Here is a 25539-nt window from a genome sequence, read left to right as displayed (position 1 = left end):
ATTCATTTAATGATGCTTAAATACCTACCCGATCAGATTTAACTAAAATATGCCACTTTATACAAATTGTTATTGCACCCCAAAATAACCACCTCTCCCAGTCCCTTCTTCCTCTGAGCCCAACCATCTGCTCAAAATTTATTTTAGATTGGAGGATGGGAACAGTGCTCCTTAAATCAAAGAAACTACACTGTTCCTAAGTTACTAAGCTATTAAGAGTGAACTACTGTTTACATTAGGAAAAAGCTCTGAAGTGAGGGGCAGTGGAGACTAGGAAGGGAAAGATTCCAGAGAAAGAGCAAGGTGAGAAGAGATGCAAAATGAAGAAAATGTCTTGGTTGAAAAGAATAGAAAGGAAAGATGAGGTGTAAGCCCAGAAGTCTGACACTGATTTATTCTTTCAGCAAATATTTGTTGAGCACCTACTGCTCAAGGTTCTACAGAGATGAAAGCAGATAAAACTCTCTGCTGTTAGGAAGCCAACTTTTGAAAAATTTTATTTCTTTTTTAACTGAAGGATAATTGCTTTACGGAATTTCGTTGGTTTCTGCCAAATATCAACATGAATCAGCCAAGGTATACATATGTCCCCTCCCTCTTGAACCTCCCTCCCATCTCCCTCCCCGTCCCACCCCTGTAGGTTGTTACAGAGCCCCTTTTTGAGTTCCCTGAGTCATACAGCAAATTCCCATTGGCTATCTATTTTACATATGGTAATGTAAGTTTCCATGTTACTCCATACATCTCACCCTCTCCTTCCTCCCCCAACCCAGGTCTGTAAGCCTGTTCTGTATGTCTGTGTCTCCATTGCTGCCCTGCAAATAATTTCATCAGTACTATCTTTCTAGATTCAATATATATGCGTTAGTATATGATATTTTTCTTTCTCTTTCTGACTTCTTCACTCTGTGTAATAGGCTCTAGGTTCATCCACCTCATTATAACTGACTCAAATGCATTCCTTTTTATGGCTGAGTAATATTCCATTGTATATATGTACCACAGCTTCTTTATCCATTCATCTATCGACGGATATCTAGGTTGGGAAGCTAACATTTGAATGTGCAATGATGTCTGAGCTTCTGCACCATTAGTGGGTCCCAAGCATTGCCCTATTCAGTGATTTTTCAGCTCATGTTTCTACTAGGTTCATGACAGTAGGTGTCTGAGGCAAGGCAATCTTTAGGTGCCTTTGTGGGAGGGGAAGAGATGGCCAAAGTGAGGGGAAATTGTTTCAAAAGGGAAGGTAATCAGACTCCTTTCAACTAAGTAAATTCAAATTTAGCCTCTTAGAGAGCAAAGGAGGTTTCTGAATTTTATTTCTAAGTTCCTAGTATCACATACATTCTACAAATCCAAATCTGTCCTCATAACCTCTTCCCATGTCCAGAAAAGGACACTGAATTAGAGAAGAATTGGGTAACTGGATCAAGTTCTGATGCAGAGGCTGTTCAGACCTAAAAAGTCAAGTCTTCCTCTCCCAGGTTTTTTTTTTTTTTTTCCTTGCCAAATGGGCATATTTACATTCACTTAGCTTTAGCACTCGTCCTGTTCCAGAAGCGAGGCCCAGTCTTCTGCCAATATTTCCCAGGAAACCACCATGTCTTTTATCACTTTTGCAAATATTCTTTCCTGCTGGTCTCAGAAAGAGACTCATTTGGGGACTCTGTCCACTATTTGCATAAAAATCCTAAAGCTATATCCTTAATAAAATTCCTATCCAGTTATAAAAATAAGTTCCTTTATGAACTTGTGGTTGCCTGTACACACTGCTATACGTAAAATGGATAAACAACAAGGACCTACTGTATACCACATGGAATTCTGTTCCGTTTTCTGCGGCAGCCTGGATGGGAGGGGGGTTCAGGAGACGATGGATACATCTGTATGTATGGCTGAGTCCCTCTGCTGTTCAACTGAAACTATCACAACATTGTTAATCAGTTATACCCCAATACAAAATAAAAAGTTTAAGTAAAAAAAAAAATAAATTCCTTTATTAATCCCTTACTAAAATGTTGGGCATGTTAGTGTGATATACACAGAAGTAAAAGTCCCTTAAATCACTTCCTAATAATTGTGAGCATACTCTGTGCACTAAACAGTTACCCAAGGTGATGGTTATTAGAGTAGTTGCTTTGTCAAAATTGCAAAGCCTGAGTTATAGACCAAGAAATAGTTCAAGTCAAGAATACTGGCTAAAAATACTAGATCTAGCTCATCTAATTTTGGGGAAGGAGAGGTTTCTTTTTTCTTTTTTGGCTGTTCCATGTGGCATGTGGGATCTTAGTTCCCCAACCAGGAACTGAATCCACTCCCCTTGCAGTGGAAGTGTGGAACCCTAACCATTGCACCACCAGGGAACTCCTGAGAACAGGTTCCTCATGTGGTACTTCCCCCGTGTGCAATATTAGAAAAACGATACTGTACTTACTGAATGAAAGTACAGCAAAAAACTTACACTATTGGGTATATTCTTAATACTGAGAAGTAAGAACAACTAGAGAACATGCACAGTAAGGTTACGAGAACTTTTTTTAAAGAGACAGTGGTAAAAAGTAAGGATTGTATATAAAGAAATTTCCTTCTTCCTCCATTAATTGATGATTCTTTCTTATTACTCATTTTAAAATCAAAACAGTTCAAAGAGTCTCAAAGTAATTATAAAGATGACCTTAACACATTCTGTTTAGATGCTTAGAAAATTATGCAAAATATTTATAATTAGGCCCATATATGAACCTTTCCTTTTATGTAGTGAGATTTCTTTTTTCTTTTTTAGAAAACTTTAATATGAAACCTTCTGATATTCAAGTTAATACCATAACAACAAGGATAACGTGACCAAATTTTGAACACCTCCTTTGATATCTCTGTCCTGCAATCCTTTTCCTTCCAACTGTGAGTCTCAAATTTGAGTATACATAAGAATCAGTCAGGAAACTGGTCAATAGTGTAGGTGTCTGGGCGTCATCTGTGTCAGAGCTGGCTAGAATCTGCACTTTCAACAGCCACAAAGGTTCCAGAGCTGTCCATCTAAGCACACTTGAGAACAAGCAATGACCTCAAAGACAATGGGAAACCTAGATGTTAAAACAACCTTAAAATCTCAGGTAATGATACCTATTTGGTGCTCACTTGGATGGAACTAGGAGGAAAATGTGTATCTATGCGGTCCAGTCTGTAATTTCCCACTTCCTCCAGCAGGGGAATGATTTATACACAAGGCAGTAAAGTCAAGGTTCCCCAGATAATCTAAGTAAATATTTTCCCTCTCACTCATGTAAACAAGTTCAGGTGGTTTTAGGTTACAAAAGTTAAGAAGGAGAAAGGAGGAAAGATGGAAAAGAAGAATTACAGGGTCTGAATAATTACAGGGTCTGCTTCAGAAGGCATTTACTCAGCTAATCCAGAATACTGTCTAGTAACCTAATAGTAAGAGTTTGGAATTATTCATTTTCTGGCCTCATACTTTCTGCAGAGTCCATGAACATTTAGAAAGATGGTCTTGTTCAGAAATCATAATCCATACCAAATGATGGAGTGGAACTGCATCTCTCAGTAAGATTTTGATGACCAAATTCTTCTCCAGTCATCTGTGTGCCTACCAAGGGTTTGAAGATTCTGCTCTGCATCTGCCTATTACGTTAATAAGTATCTTACTATTGATATCATGGCTCCTATTAGACTGTTCTCCTATACAGGTTCTAATGAAAAAGCACTTTCCTGAAAACAGCCTTACTTTTGGCCTTCTACAAGGGAAAAACTCTTAGTTTTAGCTTCCTGAAGTTCTAGAACACTTTATGTTTTAAGAGCTTCTTGCATTTGAACACATCTCAAAATCCTGGCCACACCCAGCCTCTTTGCTCAAAGCATCAGTATGTACTTACAATTCCTAAAAGTGTTTGAATGCCTTTGTACCAGGTGACTGCACAAAATATACTAGGGGTAAGTTACAATATAGCAATTAAAAGGAATGAGGTTTTGGAAACAAAAAAACCTAAAACAAGTTTGTGACATGAAGCCCTCATACCTAGTGGAGGTACCCCATGATGGGCACAGGGCCAAATTCACACACCCCATCCTGTGGCATCCGTTTTGGTCAAGGGCAATGTGTTTCCATAAGAAGGCTGCTGAACATGTATCCACCTCTGACAGTATCTTATTTTGGCAAAACTTTTAGAGCTTTACTAGGCTCTCCTTCCCCATCCAGAGCCTCACTGCCTATGAAGTAGGCAAGACCAGTCAACAACATTCAGGGAGGTAGTTAAGGGACAAGTCAGCAAAGAGCAAAGTTAAGCTACTACCTAAAGCTAACAAGCCTTGTAAGAGGCAAAGCTCAGCTGAGAACTCAATTCTCTCAGTGCTCCAGAAAGTAGATTATGGTCTTTCTCTTCTTAAGAAAGTTGCTTTAAGGAGGCACAAGACAACAGGCAGACACCAGGGTGCTACGATTTAAAGGGGTCAAAAATCCCTGACCAACTGTAGCTTGCTGTGCTTGTAACTTCTGCCACTCTAAAGCATTATAGGAAGTGTTTCACTGTAGTCGCTTGAGAGAATAATATGTAAGTGAAACCTACTATGGTGGCTCAGCGATAAAAAATCCGCCTGCAATGCAGGAGATGCAGAAGATGCTTGTTTGATCCCTGGGTCGGGAAGATCCCCTGGTGGAGGGCATGGCAACCCACTCCAGTATTCTTGCCTGAAGAATCCCATGGACAGAGAAGCCTGGCAGGCTACAGTCCATAGCATTACACAGAGCTGGACATGACTGAAGTGACTTAGCACACACGCACCAAACCTACTGTGACGTCAGGTCACTGTATCAGTTTAATCTATTTCCAGTCTCTCATACAGGGACACTGAAGAAATGGAGCCAGACCATCCCATGGTTAGCTTAGGGGTCTGAAGGAGATAACGAGCCCCACAAAGCAATGGTGGGAATGGGAGTCCACTCTTCTTCCAAGAGGGATGGACAGTAAAGAAGGTATAATCAAGCTTTCAAGGCTAGTCTCAGACATGCATCTTAAATCAAACCTTTGTCTCAGGGACAGAACAAACACACGTGCCTTGGGACACTCTAGGACCAATTTCATCCATTTTCCAGTATTCCTTAGATTAGGAAATAACAAATTAGTTTAAATGCATGTTGCATGTTGCTAGGAATAAAAGTCAACAATAAAACTTGTCCTAATTTTCCCAAGGAAGTCTACATAGGAATTTTTTAATAAAAAATATTTAATAAGAAGTTTACCTTCAATATCCTTATGCTAACTTGCATAGTAATAATTTTCCAACAAGTGATAACCTTGATTCAAATCCTGCTTCATCACCTAATAATTGTGTGATCTTTGGTAAATTAGTTGACCTTGCTGAACATGGTGGTGTAGATAGAGGTACAGAGACACACAAAGACGAGGCCAAAAGAAGAAGTTGTAAAGCAGTAGAAGCCACAGGTGAGCAGAAGCCATGAAATGAAAAAAATGTCGGTGGTTCTAGCAGAGGAGGAAGGAGGAACAGGTAGAGAAAAGGAGGAAAGAAGGACACCTGAGTCCCAAACCTGTCAGGCTATAAGAAATGCCATGGCAGGTTGGAGGAATTCAGCCCTTATTTGGCTCCATAGCTGGGTATCTTGTGCAGTGAGCAACCTGAACAGCCTTATGTGGAGGTCCTAGGCCCATGCCTAATAGTAGGGATTGGCACTAATCTAGGCAAAGCTGAGACCACAGACCTATCTGGAGAAGTGAGGGACTACTTGGCTTCAGGCCATCACAGGAGTGCACACCTAGTGTTACTAGACATCTGAATTTTCATACGAAATCTGCAGTTTGTAAGTATTGGCTAGGGGAAAAAAACAACTTCCCTTGGGCATGCAGACCTAATGTGCGGGCTAAAAACCAATAGTTTTCCTTACTTTGTGTTGTATCCTTAAAGGAATTCACCATTAACAGGTATCCTGGTCCTTCACCATTACCAGAGGTAATTAGTATCCATAATCCTTGTAACCTGGAGAAGCCTACAACTACAACTATTATTGCTACAATTATAAGGCTAGCTCACAATTATTTGGTGCTTGCTGTTTGACAGGGACTGTTTTAATTAGCCCAGTTAATGTTCCAACAACCTTAGGAGATAGGTGTTATCTTCACTTTACAAATTAGGAAACTGAGGCCAACAACGGTTAAGTAACTTGCATAAGATAATTGCTGTAAGGGTTAAATTTCTGGCTTTTTCCTGTTCCAGCAGCTTAGCAATGGAAAGCCCAGCATGTGTAGGCTTTCTGAAGAAGGGTTATTAAACTTTACCCTGACTACTGAAGAGAACAGGTTTTAGCTTGCCACTGAGACTTTGAACCCAGCTCCACTATCATTAATCCTTCCACAAGTAAGTAGTTTTGGAATATGTTCCAAACATAATTCAAATACCCATATTAGCAGTGGGTAAAAGAGTTAAGAGCAATTTCTGAAGGTTGACTTTTCATTAACTATGATTCTCTTTTTTTGTGCAGAGCTGTCTCTTCACATTTCACCAAGGAACAAATCTCGAGCACAATACAAGTGAAGTCCTTTGAAATCCAAAATCTGTTCACGCACCAAATGTTTTATGGTGGGGTGATGTGGGATGGAGAAGGCAAAAGTCGTACTGAAATAGAATTGTCATTCAAGTTTTCATTCAGGATCTTTCCTCATCAGATGTTTCATATACAATCTTGACGAGCATTTTCCATTCAACTCCTCACTTCTTCCTAGAAACTTGCTCAACTAAGTTCTATCAGAGAAGAAAACCTTCCCTTCATCCTCAAGCTCCCTATCTCTCCTCATCCCCTGACCACCCAGCCTTCCCTTCCTCTAGTCCCTCCCATCCTTAATCCAGGCTTCCGTGCAGAAGCTGTCTTTGATACATTGGGCAGCTAGTGACCTCTTTCCATGCTGTTCTAAGTTGACCTTTCTTTTCATCACACACTTCCCCATCCTTCGTGAAGCCCCTCCCTGGAATTACACACATACCATCAACCCTCCTAGCCAACAGTCCTTACTTTTTAAAATTGGTTTTCCTCCCCTTTATGTCCTTTCAGTTCAGTTCAGTTCAGTTGCTCAGTCGTGTCCAACTCTTTGTGACCCCATGAATCGCAGCACGCCAGATGTTGTTAATTCCCAACCGATAGTATTTGAATAAATTTGGGATTGAGAGGAGAAGAATCAGCAGCTGCTCCAGGTAAGTAAATCTTATTCCTCAAACACAAGGAAGCATTTAAATTGAAAGAAAAAAAGGGGAGAGTCCCAACAATGAAAACCCCAGTATTATGGGGATATTAGGGGATTCTGTTGTGATGAGTCTACTGTGAATATTATCTGCAGAGTAGATAGATTATTATAAATGGTCTTTTCCTCAAATGAAATCAGTTGTTTGTTTCATTCCTTCAAGGGACAATGTCAAAGCTATTGAACTCAAAATTGCCCAGTTTAATAATTTGGCCCACATAGAAAATTTTTCCCTAAAGAATGCAGAAAAGAATTTCTATAAAGCAATTATTTTATCCTCTTTTACCCAACTGAAACCAGTAGTGCATGAGCCATGGCTGTTTCCTGTCAGTTTAATAATAAACAATACAGCCCTTTCTTGCTCTCTCATCTTGAACCACACATGCTCCTAAAGATATGGTAAATGCTTGTGTCAGGACATAATGACAACTTAAAAGATCCTTAGTGTGTGGGATACAGTCAAGGAGATCAGATGGTCACAAGCCATGACTCCTGCTTACAAAGCCTGTGGTTTAAAATAACAGAGAGGATCATATGCCAATAGCAACTTTATCGAGTTTTCGGGGTGTAACAAATTCTTTCGATGCTACAATTAAATAGTACATCCTTAGAAAAATCCACCTGCCAAACAGGAGACATGGGTTTTATCCCTGAGTCGGGAAGATCCCCTGGAGAAGGAAATGGCAACCCATTCCAGTATTCTTGCCTGGGAAACCCCATGGACAGAGGAGCCTGGCGGACTACAGTCCACAAGGTCGCAAAAGAATCAGACACAACTTAGTGACTAAAGGGCAACAGCAGCAGCATCCTTAGAAAAGCCAAAAATGGCCTGGTAGATGTGATACACTCTGACCAACCAGGAACAGAGAAGAAAGGTTTGATGTTATACATTAAGTTTTTGAAGGGAAATTTATTGAGGCTGTCAGACTGGTGCTGACAGTACAGAAAACATCACTGACTGGTCTTTTTTCATTTACCTTTGTGGATGGCAGTCAGAGGCAGGCTAAGCCTTGGACGGTGACTTATCTGTGTACAGCTTTAAAGAGGCTACTGTTGAAGAGTAAATACCAGCACAACAAATTTAGGATGTGAATACTCTGGTGGAGGCAGTTCTCTCCCCAGAAGTCATTAGTTCAGTTCAGTTCAGTCGCTCAGTCGTGTCTGACTCTTTGCGACCCCATGGGTCACACCCCCTGCAGCACACCAGGATTCCCTGTCCATCACCAACTCATAGAGTTCTCTCAAACTCATGTCCATTGAGTCGGTGATGCCATCCAACCATCTCATTCTCTGTCGTCCCCTTCTCCTCTTGCCTCCAACCTTTCCCAGCATCAGGGTCTTTTCAAATGAGTCAGTTCTTCACATCAGGTGGCCGAAGTATTGGAGTGTCATCTCAGCATCAGTCCTTCCAATGAATAGTCAGGACTGATCTCCTTTAGGATGGACTGGTTGGATCTCCTTGCAGTCCAAGTGACTCTCAAGAGTCTTCTTGAACACCACAGTTCAAAAGTATCAATTCTTTGGTGCTCAGCTTTCTTTATAGTCCAAATCTCACATCTGTATATGACTACTGGAAGTCATGTCTTAGGGCTATTTCTGGACATGAAAATTTGCCATTTCCTGGCACTGGCCTAAGAAGCTGGCAACTTCCCAGCAGTCCTTTGCCTCTACCTTCGCCTCACCCTGCGAGGTGCCCGGTAAGGCAAGTGTTTACAGCAGTGACAATAGATACAAACACAAGCAGGTACAAAGAGAGAAACGAGAAGCTGGGGCATTGGGTCCAAGTTGGGAGGGTCTGAGCTCCCTGTCCCCTGCCTGGCCTGGGGGCATAAACTGCATTCAGTTTTGCTCTCACCTCACTCTGTCCTCTCGAATGAAGTAATGGTATCAGGCCACAAATTCTCTTCCACGAGATTATGATGTTTCTGGAAAGTCCCATTTTCCAGAGTTAGTTCTGCTTTGGCTCAAGCGTGACCCTGCATTTGGTAAGAACTTTATCTCAGTGAAAATGCAACTAATTCTATGAGCAATAACCCACTATATGCTCACCATCCGCGAACCAATTCATGTTGAAGAATGGGCTGGCTGAGTGGTGGTTTTGAAGATGGTTGAGTTAGAAGAAAGGCAGGTACACAAAGAGAGAGCTCTTGCAGGCTATGTCTGGATCACAATCCAAGAACATGCTGGAAGTGGGTGGAGCCAAGGAGGGATGAATAAGAAGGTGGAGAATCTAAATCAACATCACTTATGTCTCAGTTTTCCTCAGACCCTGTAACTGAATCAGAGAAAAGAGAAAAAATAAAAGAGCCACTTGACATTAAGTGGTATTTCTTTGAAAGGAAGAAATGTAATATTGACCAAGTACATCTGGTAATGAGTCAGGTCACAAGATGATAGAAAGGATGATGTTAGTGTTTTGTCTAAGGCATAGGTCAAAAAGAGTGCAGAAAAAAAAAAAAAAAGAGTGTAGGGAAAAACAAGACAGCCAGGAGAACCGAGGGCTCCCTTCTGGGGCTCTAGAGACACAAGGCTGAGGGGAGAGGGAGTGTGGCAGCAGGTCACATCTCAGTGTTGGCATCCCCAATAAAAGTCACCTCAAGTAAGGCCCCACCCCACCAGAGTACTTCAAAGTCAAGTGTTGGTGTTAGTCGGTCAGTCATGTCTGACTCTGCAACCCATGGACAGTAGCCCACCAGGCTCCTCTGTCCATGGAGTTCTTCAGGCAAGAATACTGGAGTGGGCAGCCATTCCCTTCTCCAGAGTCACCAGGGAACAAGGTTCTTTTTCTCGAAGGTCCTGAAGAACCTCCACACAAAGTCTGCACAGATTGCTTGTTTGACTCTGTTTTCTTCCTTTTTGTTTTTAATTTATAGAGGATCAGTAAAGAACTTTTTAATATACTTCATGTGGAGGAAACAGAATGGAATTAGAAATACTTTAGTTTACTTATTAACAACAATACTATCAACAGAATTTAAGCTGGAAATATTTATTTTCCCCAGAGACTGCCACACTTTTGAAACAAAGATTTCTCTGCCATAAAACTAGTAGGAATATTTTTAAAATGACAAACACCAAAAAAGATCTCCTGTCAAAAATACCCTTCTTGATGAAAAGATTAGAAAATTTGTGTAAATTCTACAGGTTCAGTAACTTGCCATATTTGATTAATTTTCAAAATGTGGAAACATTGAAAAGGTACAAAATAGCAATTCATAATCTATTTCTCCAGCTGACAAACAGACATTAAAAGTAAACAGCAAATTCAAATTAATCGTATGCTAAATAAGGAAATATACTTCTTTCATACATCAGGTATGAATGACAACATATGCCCTATTATACTCTATTTTGGCTGTAAGTATAAAATATTTTTACTGTCAAAGGGAAAATATTCAGGTCACATAAAACCTTTTAAATATTCAATATTCATATGTGATTTTCAATGCCAGTTAGGAGACTCTAAATTGAAACCTCAAAGAGAAAAAGTACTGGTAAATTTCACTTTTCCTATGATACCATCATCTAGTTTACCTAACTTTCTTGGACTTGTTGAAGGTCTTATTTAAAAACTGATAAATTACTTGTGAATTACATACCCACAATCTCTGGATTCGACAGCAAGACCACTTAGAAAAGTGGAATCATTTTATAGGCATATTGTAAAGCCTTCAAATTTGCCCCTCCTTCCACCATAAGAAATAATCCCTTAAGTATTCCTACAGTCCATTTCCTCTGCCTCTCCTGCCCTGTCATATAAAAACAGGTACAAAAAAATCACATTTTTTGTGTGTTCTTTTTAGTTGTTTTGTTTGCTTGCCGAAATTATCTGAATGATCACCTTAAAGTCCTATATCACTTGGTCTAGTGAATTTGCAGTTTTAACATCTATATCTTAGTGCTATACAACATGTGTTGGATGGCATTTCTACTCTGCCAATGATCTGGAATTGTGCAGGGTTAGAGAGATTTGGGGAAATGCCTGATACTTTGCACAGGTATTTCAATATATCAGTTTCTTCCTTTCATCAGCAATACAGCAAATGCAGCAAGCCTACGGTAGGGAGTAGGACAGAGGTCAGCCTCACTGGAGTCCTACGGACAGAACCCTTCAGCTTCTTCACTGTTTTTCAAGATGCCTAGTGATTTCATCAGGAGAGGTGTAGTATGAATACTCTGAGAGCTGCCTATTTTAAAAAAAGCAAGTATCCTAAAAGGCTAAAGAACCCATGCTGTTAACTGAAGATGGCCTACCATGCTGTACATGTCAGGCTGGGTGAGGCCTTAGCAGCCTAGGACGTGAAGTCAGCAATCAGAAAAGCAGCCTCAGAAGGTGTGTGACCTCTAATGATAACCTGATGTAGGAAAAACAAATGGCCAGCAGTCAGAAAACCCAGGTGTCCTATGACTCCTAGAGGTCTGTCCCCTGCACTGAGAGCCCTTCCATCAGCTCCCTGGGAGGGATGCACCTGCCCCTAAGAACTCCATGAGACAGTAGCCAGTCACCTTCCAAATTCACTGGCCCACATGTCATGACCAACCACAGCTGGACCAGGAAGAAAACACCAGTAGGGTCTTCAGGGGCTATGGTAGGGAAGCACTGACAATAATTTTGGGCTTCAAACTTCCATAGCTGGGAGCAAACATTAGACTTGAGAAGAGTGGTAGAATTCTATGAAGGAATGTTGCAGACCTAGGGAAGGCTGGCCACAGAAATTAGTTTATTAATTCTTTAATAAATATTTATTAAATATCTACTATTTGGAATTGTGTGTGTGTGTGTGTTAGTCACTCGGTCGTATTTGACCCTTTGTGACCCCATGGACTGGAGGCTGCCAGACTACTCTGTCCATGGAATTCTCCAGGCAAGAATACTAGAGTGGGTTGCCATTTTCTTCTCCAGGGGATCTTCCCAACCCAGGGATCGAACTCAGGTCTCCTGCAAGGCAGATTCTTGATGTTCTGAGCCACCACATATGGTAGGTGTTATGCTAAGCTCTGGGTTTCCCAGGTGGTGCTAGTGGTAAAGAACCTGCCTGCTGATGAAAGAGACACAAGAGACACAAGTTCAATCCCTGGGTCAGGAAGATCCCCTAGGGAAGGGAATGGTAACCCACTCCAGTATTCTTGTCTAGAGAATCTCATGGACAGAGGAGCCTGGAGGGTACAGTCCACAAGGTTGCAAAGAGTTGGACACAACTGAAGTGACTTAGAATGCACTCATGCATGCTAAGCTCTAAACACTGGAAAGTTAGCAAAACTTACCCTCCTGAAGCCTCCAGTCCACGAGGGGCAGGTGGGGAGACAGGGGACATGAAATAAGCAATCCCACAAATTTAGGATTACAAATGGTGATACATGCTGGAAAGGGGAATAGAGTGCTCTGTGTGTATGAAAAGGAGAGACTGTGACGTACCATGCATTTCTTTCTGTGGATAGTGGTGAAAAAACTTTGGAAGCTAATATTCAAGACCAAGACTGGAGTAGTAGGTACCGCAGATCATCTCTGAGGATGGATGACAGAATTGTGGAGAGAAAGGGGGTCCTTTCTAGAGGGTAGGATGGCAAACACTTTTGCTGTCAGAGTCATCTGGTTTTGGGCAACAAGATAAATGAAATAACTCCATCCTTTTCTATATGTCACACCAAAACAGAGAGAGGTCTCCCAACACCTCCCAGCATCCCAAACATTCTCTCTTCCACCTGAAAATCAAATATCATGCATTATGCCACTGAGCTGGTTAAGCCCTTGAGGCTGGGCAGCCACTTTTAATGCATTGTATCTAGTTTTGATAATGTGGAGGAGGCAAAAAATAAATAAATAAATAACCTTTAGCTTGAAAATGCATCTGTGTTCACAGCTAAATTGAGAGAAAAATCAAGTTGTTTTGGACTACTCTAAGATAGAAAACAAACAAACAAACTCATAAGACCATATTCAAGCTGTGATGAAGAGACACCAGCACAGAATTTGCAGATGCTGTAAGGCTACCTCTAGTTCTGTTTAGAGTGGACACAGTCCATCTCTCTTGAAAGTTAATCCTCTGACCCATCTGAGGTGAAATGAAACATATTACGGCATATGGAAAAAACAATCGTGACATATTCCATGGCAAGGCCATGATGAAAACTTATTTCAGTGAGAAAGCTGGTTAGTTGGCAGTAGCAAGCAGCAAGTGGTTAAGAACGTGGTTTTGGTTTCAGCTAGACCTACGTTTCTACAGCTTACCACTTACATTCTTGGGTAAACTGTATAACCTCACTCAGCCTCAATTTCCAAATCTACATCCTAGAGATAATAAAAACATCTTTAACCTTTTAGGCTGTTATGAGAATTATACAAGTAACACATGTGAAGGACATGGTAAAAAAATATTCAAAAAATGCAAGAATTCATTTTTTTAAATAGTGATCATTAATCATATTGTGTCTATTTCTTTCCTTCTGATGTGACAGGAAATATACCACTGATTTCTCAGTTTCCAATGGACAGTCTTCCTCTGGCAATGAAAACAAATTATACAGTTGATCTGTCCACTTCTTCACAGTTAAACAGAATTTCAAAAAATATATATATAGTTAGTTGCTATCATTTTTTATAGGTATGGGTCTCAAATTTGTTCTGGAACCTGGCATTCATCCATTTGAGTGGATTTAGTATGGTAAGCATTTATTTAAAAAAAATAAAACAAGGACTTCACTAGTGGTCCAGTGGCTGGGAATCTGTGCTCCCAGTGTGGGGGCTGGGCTTCAATCCCCGGTTGGGGAGCTGGATCCCACATGCCAAGGCTGAAGGATCCCACATGCTGTAACTAAAAGAATCTGCATGCCCCAATGAAGATCAAAGATTCCAAGTGCCAAACTAAGACCCTTAGCAGCCAAATAAATAAATATTTTAAAAGTGATGTTAACTCTGAAAGGGATTGTAGAAATCATCTATCATAACTCTGTCTTGAAGAAACTGAGAACCAAAAAGATGAAATGTATGCGTTTTCTAAGCCCCAGTGGAGTGTGCAGCCCCTCAAGACAGCTCTCTTCTGGCAAAATAAAACCTGAATTACCAGGACTACTTGGTATGAAGACTAAGGCTATCCTCCTCTGTGGAGGAGGAGCAATTGCTATTTAAGTTTGCTCAGAAAACAAAACAATGTTTTAAAAATGTACCTACCCCTTCCTTTAATATGGAATAAATAATGTACTTATTTCCTAATCTCAAAAGAGAATTCAATTATTTATATCAAATCATTTTCCCTTTTCTAAAAGAGAAGAGGAAAGAGAAATGAACATTTATCAAATACCTGTGTTGGAGAAAACTCTTGAGAGTCCTTTGGACTGCAAGGAGATCAAACCAGTCAATCCTAAAGTAAATCAATCCTGAATATTCATTAGAAGGACTGATGGTGAAACTGAAGCTCCAATACTTTGGCCACCTGATGCAAAGAGCTGACTCTCTGCATCAGGTTACTATGCACTATGTGCCTGGCACATAGTAACTGCTCAAAAAATATTTGTCACATGAATGGATAGATGAATGAATAAACTGGTTATTTGTGAATTAATAAGGAGATATACAAAAAAGATCTTCTATACAAACTATAAAAAAAAGATCTTCATGACCCAGATAACCACAGTGGTGTGATCACTCACTCAGAGCCAGACATACTGGAATGTGAAGTGGGCTTTATGAAGCATCACTATGAAAAAAGCTAGTGGAGGTGATGGAATTCCAGGTGAGCTATTTCAAATTCTAAAAGATGATGCTATGAAAGTGCACTGCACTCAATATGCCAGCAAATTTGGAAAACTCAGTAGTGGCCACAGGACTAGAAAAGGTCAGTTTTCATTCCAATCCCAAAGAAGGACAATGCCAAAGAATGTTCAAACTACCGCACAATTGCACTCATCCCACACACTAGCAAGGTAATGCTCAAAATTCTCCAAGCCAGGCTTCAAGACTACATGAACCATGAACTTCCAGATGTTCAAGCTGGATTTAGAAAAGGCAGAGGAACCAGAGATCAAATTGCCAACATTCGCTGGATCATTGAAAAAGCAAGAGAGTTCCAGAAAAACATCTATTTCTGCTTTATTGACTATGCCAAAGCCTTTGACTGTGTGGATCACAACAAACTGTGAAAAATTCTAAAAGAGATGGAAATACCAGACCACCTTACCTGCCTCCTGAGAAATCTGTATACAGGGCAACAAGCAACAGTTAGAACCGGACAAGGAACAACAGACTTGTTCAAAATTGGGAAAGAAGTATGTCAAGGCTGTATATTGTCACCCTCCTTGTTTAATTTATATACAGGGTACATCATGCGAAATGCCCGGCTGGATGAAGCACAAGCTGGAATCAAGATTGCCAGGAAAAATATCAGTAACTTCAGATATGCAGATGACACCACCCTTATGACAGAAAGAACTAAAGAGCCTCTTGATGAAAGTGAAAGAAGAAAATTAAAAAACTTAAAACTTAAAGTTGGCTTAAAAAACTTAAAACTTAACGTTGGCTTAAAAGTCATCATTCAGAATTCAGAAAACTAAGATCATGGCATCTGGTCCCATCACTTCATGGCAAATAGATGAGGAAACAATGGAAACAGTGACAGACTTAATCTGGGGGGCTCCGAAATCACTGCAGATGGTGACTGCAGCCATGAAATTAAAAGACGCTTGCTCCCTGGAAGAAAATCTATGACCAACATAGACAGCATATTAAAAAGCAGAGACACTACTTTACTGACAAAGGTCTGTCTAGTCAAAGCTATGGTTTTTCCAGTAGTCATGTATGGATGTGAGAGTTGGACTATAAAGAAAGCTGAGTGCAGAAAAATTGATGCTTTTGAACTGTGGTATTGGAGAAGACTCTTGAGAGTCCCTTGGACTGCAAGGAGATCCAACCAGTCCATCCTAAAGGACATCAGTCCTGAACATCATTGGAAGGAATGATGCTGAAGCTGAAAGTCCAATACTTTGGCCACCTGATGCAAAGAACTGACTCACTAGAAAAGACCCTCATGCTGGGAAAGATTGAGGGCAGGAGGAGAAGGGAACGACAGAGGATGAGATGGTTAGATGGCCTCAACTGACTCCATGGATATGAGTTTGAGTAAGTTCCAGGAATTGGTAATGGACAGTGAAGCCTGGCGTGCTGCAGTCCATGGGGTCGCAAAGAGTCGGTCATAGCTAAGCAACTGAACTGAACTGAAGGAGATATAATAGAAAATTAAATATCAGGTAAATGTAAATAACACATAACTGGCAATAAGAAATAATTTGTATGTAACAAATTCATAGTTTTTCTAGGTGATCTTACATTTCTGTATAATTTTTACTCTTCAATAAAATACACATTTCACTGACTTAAAAGGGATACTTTATTGATTCCTGGTTATAGCTGGAAATGTTAGTAAATTTATGAAGATAGCCTCTAAAAGGACCAAGATTATCCAGAGAAGCATTTATTTTTAAAAACTGAGGCCACAAGGAAACCTAACGAATTAATAGTATTTGTCCAAATCAAATTTACCTTTAGTTTCACTGACTGAACCATAATAATGGTTTCAGTTCAGTTCAGTTCTGAGGTTAATTTTAATTTTTATGTAATTTATAAAATATTGACCTTACCAGTTTATACTTATTTGAAAACAAATCATCTTTCAATAACCTTCCCCAAGAATTAAGGCAAAGTTCAGGGATGCCATTTTTTTCAAATATTTTTAAATTTCTTTTTAAAGACAGATATCACACAAAACCTCCGAGAAGGACAACAGTATATAAGGAAGTATTTATGTATTTTTCTCTGTGTGTGTCTCTCTTTCTATCTCTCTCTTTCCATATGGAGTTTTATATATATATATCAATGAATATGTTTGAGTCTGGGATTCCATCTCTAGCAATTATCATAAGGGATCATTAAAAATGTAAGTAAATTTAAGTGCATAAATTTACTTAGTGAAGTGATATTTCTAGTGGTGAATAACTGGAAATAAGTATAGATAAAAAGAGAATTAGTTAAATTATGAACTAGCCTCACAATGGCATGTTATGCATTCATTCAGAAGTGTACTATAAAAATATTCAGTGATATGAAAAATTGCTTATGATATAGTTTTAAATAAAAAGCAGTATATAAGCATGCTTCTAATTTTATAGAAAATATGCATGTATGTGTATATGTATGCAAACTATATAGATCAAGCTATTAAAAGTGATTATAGGTTAAAAAACTGGAAATGATTTTTTTGCTTATCTGAACTTCTGCTTTTTCTGTAATTCACATATATAGCTTTTGTAATAAAAAGCCTATTTCATTTTAGAAAAGGATAGGAAACATGTTTATGGGTCACCAATCTCTAAGTATAATTGCTGTTTTTCAGGATGAATCATTTCTTCTGAATGGTTCTACTTTTTCAACATTTACTTTCTTTTCCATCTCACATATAAACATTCCTGGTGATCACATGACATGCATTACCTAAATTACTCTAACAAATTCCCTCTGTAATCTTACATAACTGCCAACATTTTCTATAAAAGTTATTTTGGGAAAAAGTACATATATATGCATGTATGCTTTAGGGGCACTAGCTTTGCAAATGAGATTAAAACCTTTCCTTACATTGTTGTGTCTGTTTTTAACATTTCTCCATCTCTCATTTCCAGTGTATTTTACTTGTCCATATTTGCTTTTAGTTTTCTTTTTTAAGACCCTATGTGACCAAGTGTGAGACCCTGTGTCAGGTCTGTGACATATGTTACTTCATCGAGTAATTACAGAAACATGGCACTTATTCCCATTTTATAGGTATTTCATTAATAAGTGTTCAGTGGTCTTTAATTTATGGAGCAGTTTTAGAGATATAACTTCATTTGACCCTATTGATATTGCTATTATTAATATTTATATCTTACAAATGAGAAAACTAAGACTCAGGGAAGTTAACGAACTTTTGGAAGATGCTCCTGCTGAGAATCAGTAGAGTTGGGATAGGAATCAGACTTGTTTGCCTCCTCAAATCCCTACTTCAAGGTTTAACCTGTTTTCTCTCTGCAGTGTAAGCCCTGTGGGTTGTTAATATTAGTAGTACACTATTAGCATGAATAAGGAAGACTGATTTCAGATTACTAAAACATTAAAAGGCAAATAAACAAAAGAACTCAACCAACTCAAAGGGAAGCAGTCACAAAAAGTAAAGTGACTCAGTTTCTCATCAAAGTTCTGTCACAGAGGGTAGGGTGGACTATGGTATCATTACTCCTCAGTAGGAGTGCAGTGTTTTATAATGCCTCTTTCTCTAACATCCGAAACATCTTGTTTCCTCTCAAATGAAATATTCATTCTAACCATGTCACTCAAAAGCTTTAAAAAATATCTTCATCTTGTGGTTTTTCCTAAAATGTTTTAGAGCTGATTGTTCTCAGAAAAGGAAAAAACAACAATGACAGGCTGAGCAACTTGGCTCCTGTCAGTCTTCAGAGTTTTCAGAGTGTTCAGTTGCACATGACGTTTCTGGTGGCCTTGACTGCAATTAGATTTTAATTTTGTAGTTTAACTTTCACCTACCTGCCTCACAGGATAATTGTACCCTGCATTCCTATTGCCTTCTGGAATTTCAGGTGTTTCAGCATATGCTTTTGGAGTTTGCTTCCCTTAGAACTTCCACATCCATGCTGTGACTGTGACCACAGGGCTCTTATCTATCCACCAACTGCACAGTGCACACAGCAAACAAGCCTAGACATGCTTCTTGACATTTTGGTAATGGCTCCTCCTTTGTGACTGGGACCCTGTGGCAGAGATGTCTAACTGACCCCCAAAGAACATGTCCCCTTTCACAGTGATGATCTGTTGCTGTTAAGTGGCTGCCAGACAAGAACTATATTCCTCAGTCCTCTCTGCACGTCAGTGGACTTGTAAGTAGTCCTCATCAATGGGATGTAAGAGGAAGTACTATGGAGTTGAGGTATTAAAGAACTGGAGGCACAGTCTTTCACTCTTTCTTCTTCCTGGTCAACAGCTGGTGATACCAGAAAAATCTAAAAGTCCCAAGATGGCAGAGCCGTAAGGTGGAAGCAGCCTGGGTCCCTGAGTCACTGCTTGGAGGAGAGCCTCCTGACCTGTATCAGATGATGACATGAGTATGAAGTAAGATTCTGCTGAGTTAATCCACTGAGATCTTGGGATTACTTGTTAGAACAGCCAATTTAATACTAGACCTATAAGCCTGGATATCCCTCCTCATTAGGTCAGGGAATTAGATGAGCTTGAACCTGCTGGAGGTTCAAGGGGTGGAGGCTGCATGTTGCCATAATGGAAATTCTGTCACTCATATGTACCCACAGCAATTTCTGGGAGCAATGGCAGAGACCATTAAGTTGCCCATCAATAGACATTATCCCCTTCCTTCTAACTCAAGCCTAGTTTTGTTGGTGGTAATATGCTGGACTGATAAAAACTTACATTTGCCAAACTCACTTGTAAGTAGAAGTAACACAGATATGATCAAGGAGGTATATAGCAAATGTCATTGTGTGAGTTTCTGAAAAAAGAACAGTTATCTGATATGCCTCATTGGCCTTTCCCCACTTCCTGTCTTCAATATTCTTTCAATGTGGAACAGTTTCAAGAGTCATATTCTGGCCATGAGAATGAGAGTCACACAGTAAGGATGATGGGACAAAAAAAACACAAGGAATCTGGGTCTCCAATGGTATCTTGGGCTATCACACCAAGCCTAGACTGCCAACCACTGGAATTCTCCTTATTCAACAAAAATAAATAAACCCCTAATTTATTTAAGCCACTGTTTAGTGGGTTGTCTATTTGTTGTAGCAGCTAAAAAGCAATCCTAACTTATACAAGAGCGAACCTCCTAAAACAGGCCATGGCACATACCTGACAGGTTGATGTCTCTGCCTCTCTGCTCCATCCTTTTCTTCTACTCACTTTAATTCTTTCCAACCCAGAACTTACACAGGACCAGAGCAATCACTGAATTTCTAAGCCTGTTTGGTATCTCTTTGGATAAAGAGCTCATTGGCCATTTTCCTCATCATTTAATTTAGCCTCAAATCCTATTCCTTTGAATGCCACATAGCAATTTTCAAGCACCTTCTTTCCCTGATATCCTCAAACTGCTGCTTCATCTCTGGACCATAGAGCTCTGCAATCTGGGCTCCATCAGTGTAATTATGGGATTTAAGAGAAACCGAAGAAATTATTAAGTCCATTCACCTGCCTCCAGGCAAGGCTGTGGTTACTTCTTCCAGACATACAGCTGTCTTCCACGGGCCAAAAAAGTCTCTCACAAAGCACGACTCACTGTTAACTCTGAAGGAGTCAGTTTAATCTTTTCTCAGCTTCTCTGCCAGTGAAATGGGTATCATGATCTGAACGGAGAATGACAAGACCTTTAGCTTAAATATGTGAGGTTTGAAATGGGATATGATCACCTTCTTTGTTGGGTATTGTAATAGATTAAAGTGGAAAAATATTTTGCAGCTCCCCCCATCAAGAGACTGAGTCTGTTTCCCTGTTCCTTGAAGGTGGGCTGCCTTCTAACTTGCTTTGACCAAGGAATGTGGTGTCTAAGTGTTGTTGTATGAACGCTAGAATAAGCTTCAAGGAATCTTGCAGCTTCCACCTTCATCCTCTGAGAATGTTCCCTTCACTATGTAAGGAATATGGAGCAGACTGCTGAAGGAAAAGAGACCACGTGCAGAGGGACAGCCAGCACCGCTGCCCCGCAAGGCTCTGGACTTGTGAGTAAGGCCATTTTAGACGCTCCAGCTTCAGTCCTGCCATCAGGGAATTGCAGCCACACGAATGAGCACAGCAGGACCAACAAAACCGCCCCACCGAGCCCAACCCAAATGGCAAACCCATAGCATCATGAGAAATACTAAACTGCTGTTGTTTTAAGTGACTTAACTTTGGGGTACTCTATTAGTTTCTTAGGGCAGCCATAACAAATTGTCTTAAGCCTGGTGGCCTAAAACAACAGAAATTTATTCTCACACTGCTCTGGGGGCCAGAGGTCCAAAATCAATGTGTGAGCGGGACCTGCTCCCTCTGAAGGCTCAAGGGAAGAATTCTTCCTTGGCTCTTGTAGCCTCTGGTGGTTGCTGACAGACCATGGTGTTCCTTGGCTTATGGTGGCATAACTCCAATCTCTTCCTGTCTTCACATGGCCTCCTCTCCCTGTATCCCTGTGGCTCTGTGTCTCTTCCCATAAGGACACCAGTGATTGGATTTAGGGTTTACCCTAATCCACTGTGACCTCATCTTAACTTGATTATATCTACAGTGACTTTATTTCCAAAATAAGATGATGTTCATGGACACCAAGACTTAGGAATCTTTTGTGGGGACACAATTCAACCCACAACACATGGTTTGTTAAACAGCAAAATGTAACTAATATTGGTACTCTATTCTACAATTTTTTTGTACTTCAGACACATGAAGATAAATATAAAGAAAATAAAATAGAAAGGATTAACATGTTCTTAAAGATAATATATATCAATGACAGCAAGTTTACAAAGTTCTCAGGAAGAAAGTATCTAAGTAGACTATTTTAATTGCTGTTAGTGTCAAGCAAAGTTTATGATATATTAGACAGTACTGGGTGAGTATCTTTATCCACATGTAAAACTTATTTTATGGGGTGGAAAAACATGTGCTTTCCCTCTAAGATCCAAGAGTCCTCTGTTAGCACTGTGCGCAATATTTCTGTAAAAGTCAAAGCCACGCTAGAGCCTCTGTTACCGCTGCCCCACTTCTCCCCTGCCTGATCCAAACTTTTGGAAGGAGTGGTCTCCGCCAGCTTCCTCCATTTCCTCTGCATTGACTCCCTCCCTAACCTGTGAAGTCTGACTTCCTTCCCCACAACTACACTAAAACTGCTGTCTCAGAGGTTCACAGTGACCATCGTCATGGCAAATTCGATGGCTTTCTTTGTCCTCCTAATTTGGCATCTGACCTGTTTAACTGCCTCATTAGCTCCCTTTTCTAATACCAACCCAGACTGCCACATCTTGGCCAAATGCTTCCTCCTCTCTGTGCAGCTCTTCTCTTACACTAACTTGCAGTGATTCCCGAGGCCCATTTCTTTCCTCTTCCCACTCTACTTTCCTACTTAGCAAATGTGTCTGTTCTCCATTCTCATCCTCACCTCACTGATGACTTTCTACGCAATAGTTTCCATCCTGACCTATCATTCAAGCCTTAAGCTTCAATCTCAAGCCACTCGTTAGAAATTTTCTATATGTTATGCTCATCTGTATTAGTTAGGGTAGATTTGGTTTTGCTGTGATAACAAATAATCCAAATACCTTAGTGGCTTATAAAAACAAGGACTTCCAGAGAGCCACTGTAGCTCTGCTCTGTTTCTACTCCAGGACATGGTAAAGAATCCGCCTGCCAATGAAGGAGACTCAAGAGACATGGGTTCAAGCTCTGGGTCAGGAAGATCCCCTGGAGTAGGAAATGGCAACCCACTCCAGTATTCTGGCCTAGAATATTGCATGGACAGAGGAGCCTGGAGGGATATAGTCCCTGGAGTGGCAAAAAGTTGGCCATGACTGAGCACACACATACCTACCAGGACACAACCTGAGAGATGAGCCTCTGTCTAGAACAATGCTGGTTGTACAGAATAGGAAGAGATGCTATAACAAAGGGCTGGCCAGCTCTGAAAGCTCACCGCAAAGTGACCACATCAAATTCTGTAAGGTAAAAAGGAAAATCCTCTGGCAGGGAGACAGAGCAAATACATAGAAATGTGAAATCTACTATAGCCTGTTAAACAAAAACTCTACAAGAGAAGTACAGAGTCATCCTAACACTAACTGAAATTTCTAATTTTCATAATTTCTCATTGGCATCATCTGTATCCAATTTTCCTAGAATATAAATCTTGGTGTTGTTATCTCTTTTATAAAATTTACCTTTCCCAATTACAAAAACACTCTTTGAAGAAAACTTGTAAAATACACATATATAAATAAAATATACTTATAAATTTTACATGTATATATAAAATACAAATACACATGTCACATACAAGGAAACAAAAATCATTAATAATCCTAACACCCAGGTATTCAACACTTATCACAAGTTGGCACATGTCCTGTTCATATCCCTATCACATATATCAATCTATTTAATCTCTGTAGGGAGATATACACATTTTGCCATAAAAATGATATCACATTACACATTTAGCTTTGTGGCTATTAAAAAATTCATCAAGATAACTCTAATGTCTTCTTCCTCACCCCACCCCACCCCCGATTATTTTAAAATAGCATCTACAGGGCAATGACTTGCAAATTTAAATATCAGCTTTGACCTTTTCCCTGAACCTCAGATTCCTGAATAAAACTACCTAGTAGGTAATTTCAGTTGAATTTGTAATATGAATCTTAGACTTGGTACGTCCCCAACTAAATTCATGATTCAGCCTGAAAGCTTGTTCCTCATCCAGTCTTTTTATCTGTTAAAAGCATCAATATCCATCAATATTCATTTTTTCCTCTCACTGTCCTCCACACCACATCCAATACATCAACTCAATCTCCGAAATACATCGCAGAGCTTTCGGCTTCTCTCCCTCTCTCTTCTCAGCTCCCCAGTCCTGCCACCATCCCCTTTCCCCTGGGCCCTGTGCTACCTCCTACCTGCTCACCTTGCTTCTGCTCTCCACTTCTCTAAGGGAGCCAAACTGACCTTCTAAACACAGAGGTCAATCACAATGTGCCTGTGTTCCCAAAACCTTCCCATCGCACTTGGAATAACATTTAAACATCTTGCTTGGCTCCTAAGGGCTTTTTACGATGTTGTTTCTGCCTCCTTTTCTCTTCATTTCTCCCACTCTCCCCTCTGCCCCCACCTGCCGCTCAGTCTATGCATACACACTGGCTGTCTTTTCTCCCATCACATCAGCCCTACTTTTGCCCTGGGTGTGGCATTTGCTAACTCCCCTGCCTGATCCAGGCCTGTAGGTCATCTCCTCAGGGATGCCTTCCTTGACCATTCTAAGGTACCCATACACCTGACATGGCCCTTTTACATTCTCTTCATAGCACCTGTTTTATCTGTTATTTCCTGGTTTATTTGTTTATTATCTTCCCATTATAAAATGACTTCTTTCAGACAAGAACCTTGTCAGCTTATTCACTGCTCTATCCTCACCTCTTAAAACACACACCAGCCAGACATAGTGTCAACTACAGTCAATATTCACGAAATGAGCGAATGAATATTTAGTTGTTTCTCAAGTCCAGCTGATCGCCCTTGAAGTATCTGTAGACACAGACCCCTTTCTTTCCATGCTCATTGCCCCAACCTAATCCCAGACATCACCTCCCATCAGAATGACTGTGGCTGCCTCCCTTTCCCTCTCATGGAGCCCCTCTTACCCCTTCTTCCCACTCTACCAGTTTCAGCTGTCAATCCTCACCCTGTCCTTCAGGGCCTGGCTGAAGCCTTACCTCCTAACCCTCAAGGACTGCTACACCTTCCTTCCTTCCCTTCTGAGTTATGTCAACATTCCATTCCTGCCCTTAACCCTTACCAGGCCACACAATTAAGCTCCATCTCCAGTTTTCACTTATGTTAATTGGCTCATTCCAGCTGAATTCTGAAGGCAAAAACTTGTTGGGTCGGGGGTTTGAGGGGATTTGTCTCTCATAATGCCTAGAGTAAGTCATGGTCAATCAAAAAATTCATGTGAGCCGAATGAAATTATTGGGTACACAACAAGATACAACAAGCAAACTGGAGTCATAAATACTACTATATATAAAATACTAATAATAACTGACTGTATAACACAGGGAGCTCTACTAAATACTCTGTAATGGCTTATATGGGAAAAGAATCTAAAAAAGAGTGGATATATGTATGTGTATAACTGATTCTTTTGCTGTACAGCAGAAACTAACATTGTAAATCAACTATACTCCAGTAAAAATTAATTTTAAAAAACAGGCAAGTTGAAGATCGCTTCTAAAGGGATGCTATGAGAACAGGTATCAAAGAGTGAAACACCAGTAGGTAAAGCAAACCAGATAGAAGGTCAACAGGAAGAGAACAGATGGCCAGCATTGCCTTGAAGCAACATATATGTTATGTAGCAGGATAAAGTGCATTTTTAGTGGACTTTGAACCCGAGGCTGTTCTCCTAGCCTAAGGGAAAGAGGATGGTCATTCTGGTGTAAATTACTGCATGAGGACTAGCACTCCTTCTTCTGCTGCTAAGTC

The 25539-nt window shown here is 40.2% G+C and overlaps 1 protein-coding gene across 7 annotated transcripts in view; it reads right to left on the bottom strand.

Moving 5' to 3' along the window:
- DOCK8 (dedicator of cytokinesis 8) overlaps nucleotides 1–25539 on the bottom strand; it is a 233762-nt gene that overhangs the window by 197444 nt on the left and 10779 nt on the right. The window contains exon 1 of one of the 7 annotated variants that reach the window (XM_010860677.1): nucleotides 24696–25096. The exons of 4 other annotated variants lie outside the window; for them this stretch is intronic. Coding sequence is in view for 1 of the 3 variants with exons in the window: in XM_010860672.1 (XP_010858974.1) it covers nucleotides 1807–1883 (77 nt within the window). In the remaining 2 variants the exon portion in view is untranslated. Of the gene's footprint in view, nucleotides 1–1806; nucleotides 1891–9117; nucleotides 12035–24695; nucleotides 25097–25539 lie in introns of those variants that run through there. 2 more of the 7 variants (XM_010860678.1, XM_010860672.1) reach the window with 2 other exon arrangements.

Source organism: Bison bison, unplaced genomic scaffold (assembly GCF_000754665.1).
Source record: "Bison bison bison isolate TAMUID 2011002044 unplaced genomic scaffold, Bison_UMD1.0 scf7180017864469, whole genome shotgun sequence".
In the NCBI taxonomy this organism is placed as follows: domain Eukaryota; kingdom Metazoa; phylum Chordata; class Mammalia; order Artiodactyla; family Bovidae; genus Bison; species Bison bison.
Note: the sequence above shows the minus strand (reverse complement) of the source record. Positions and strands in the feature narration are given on the sequence as shown.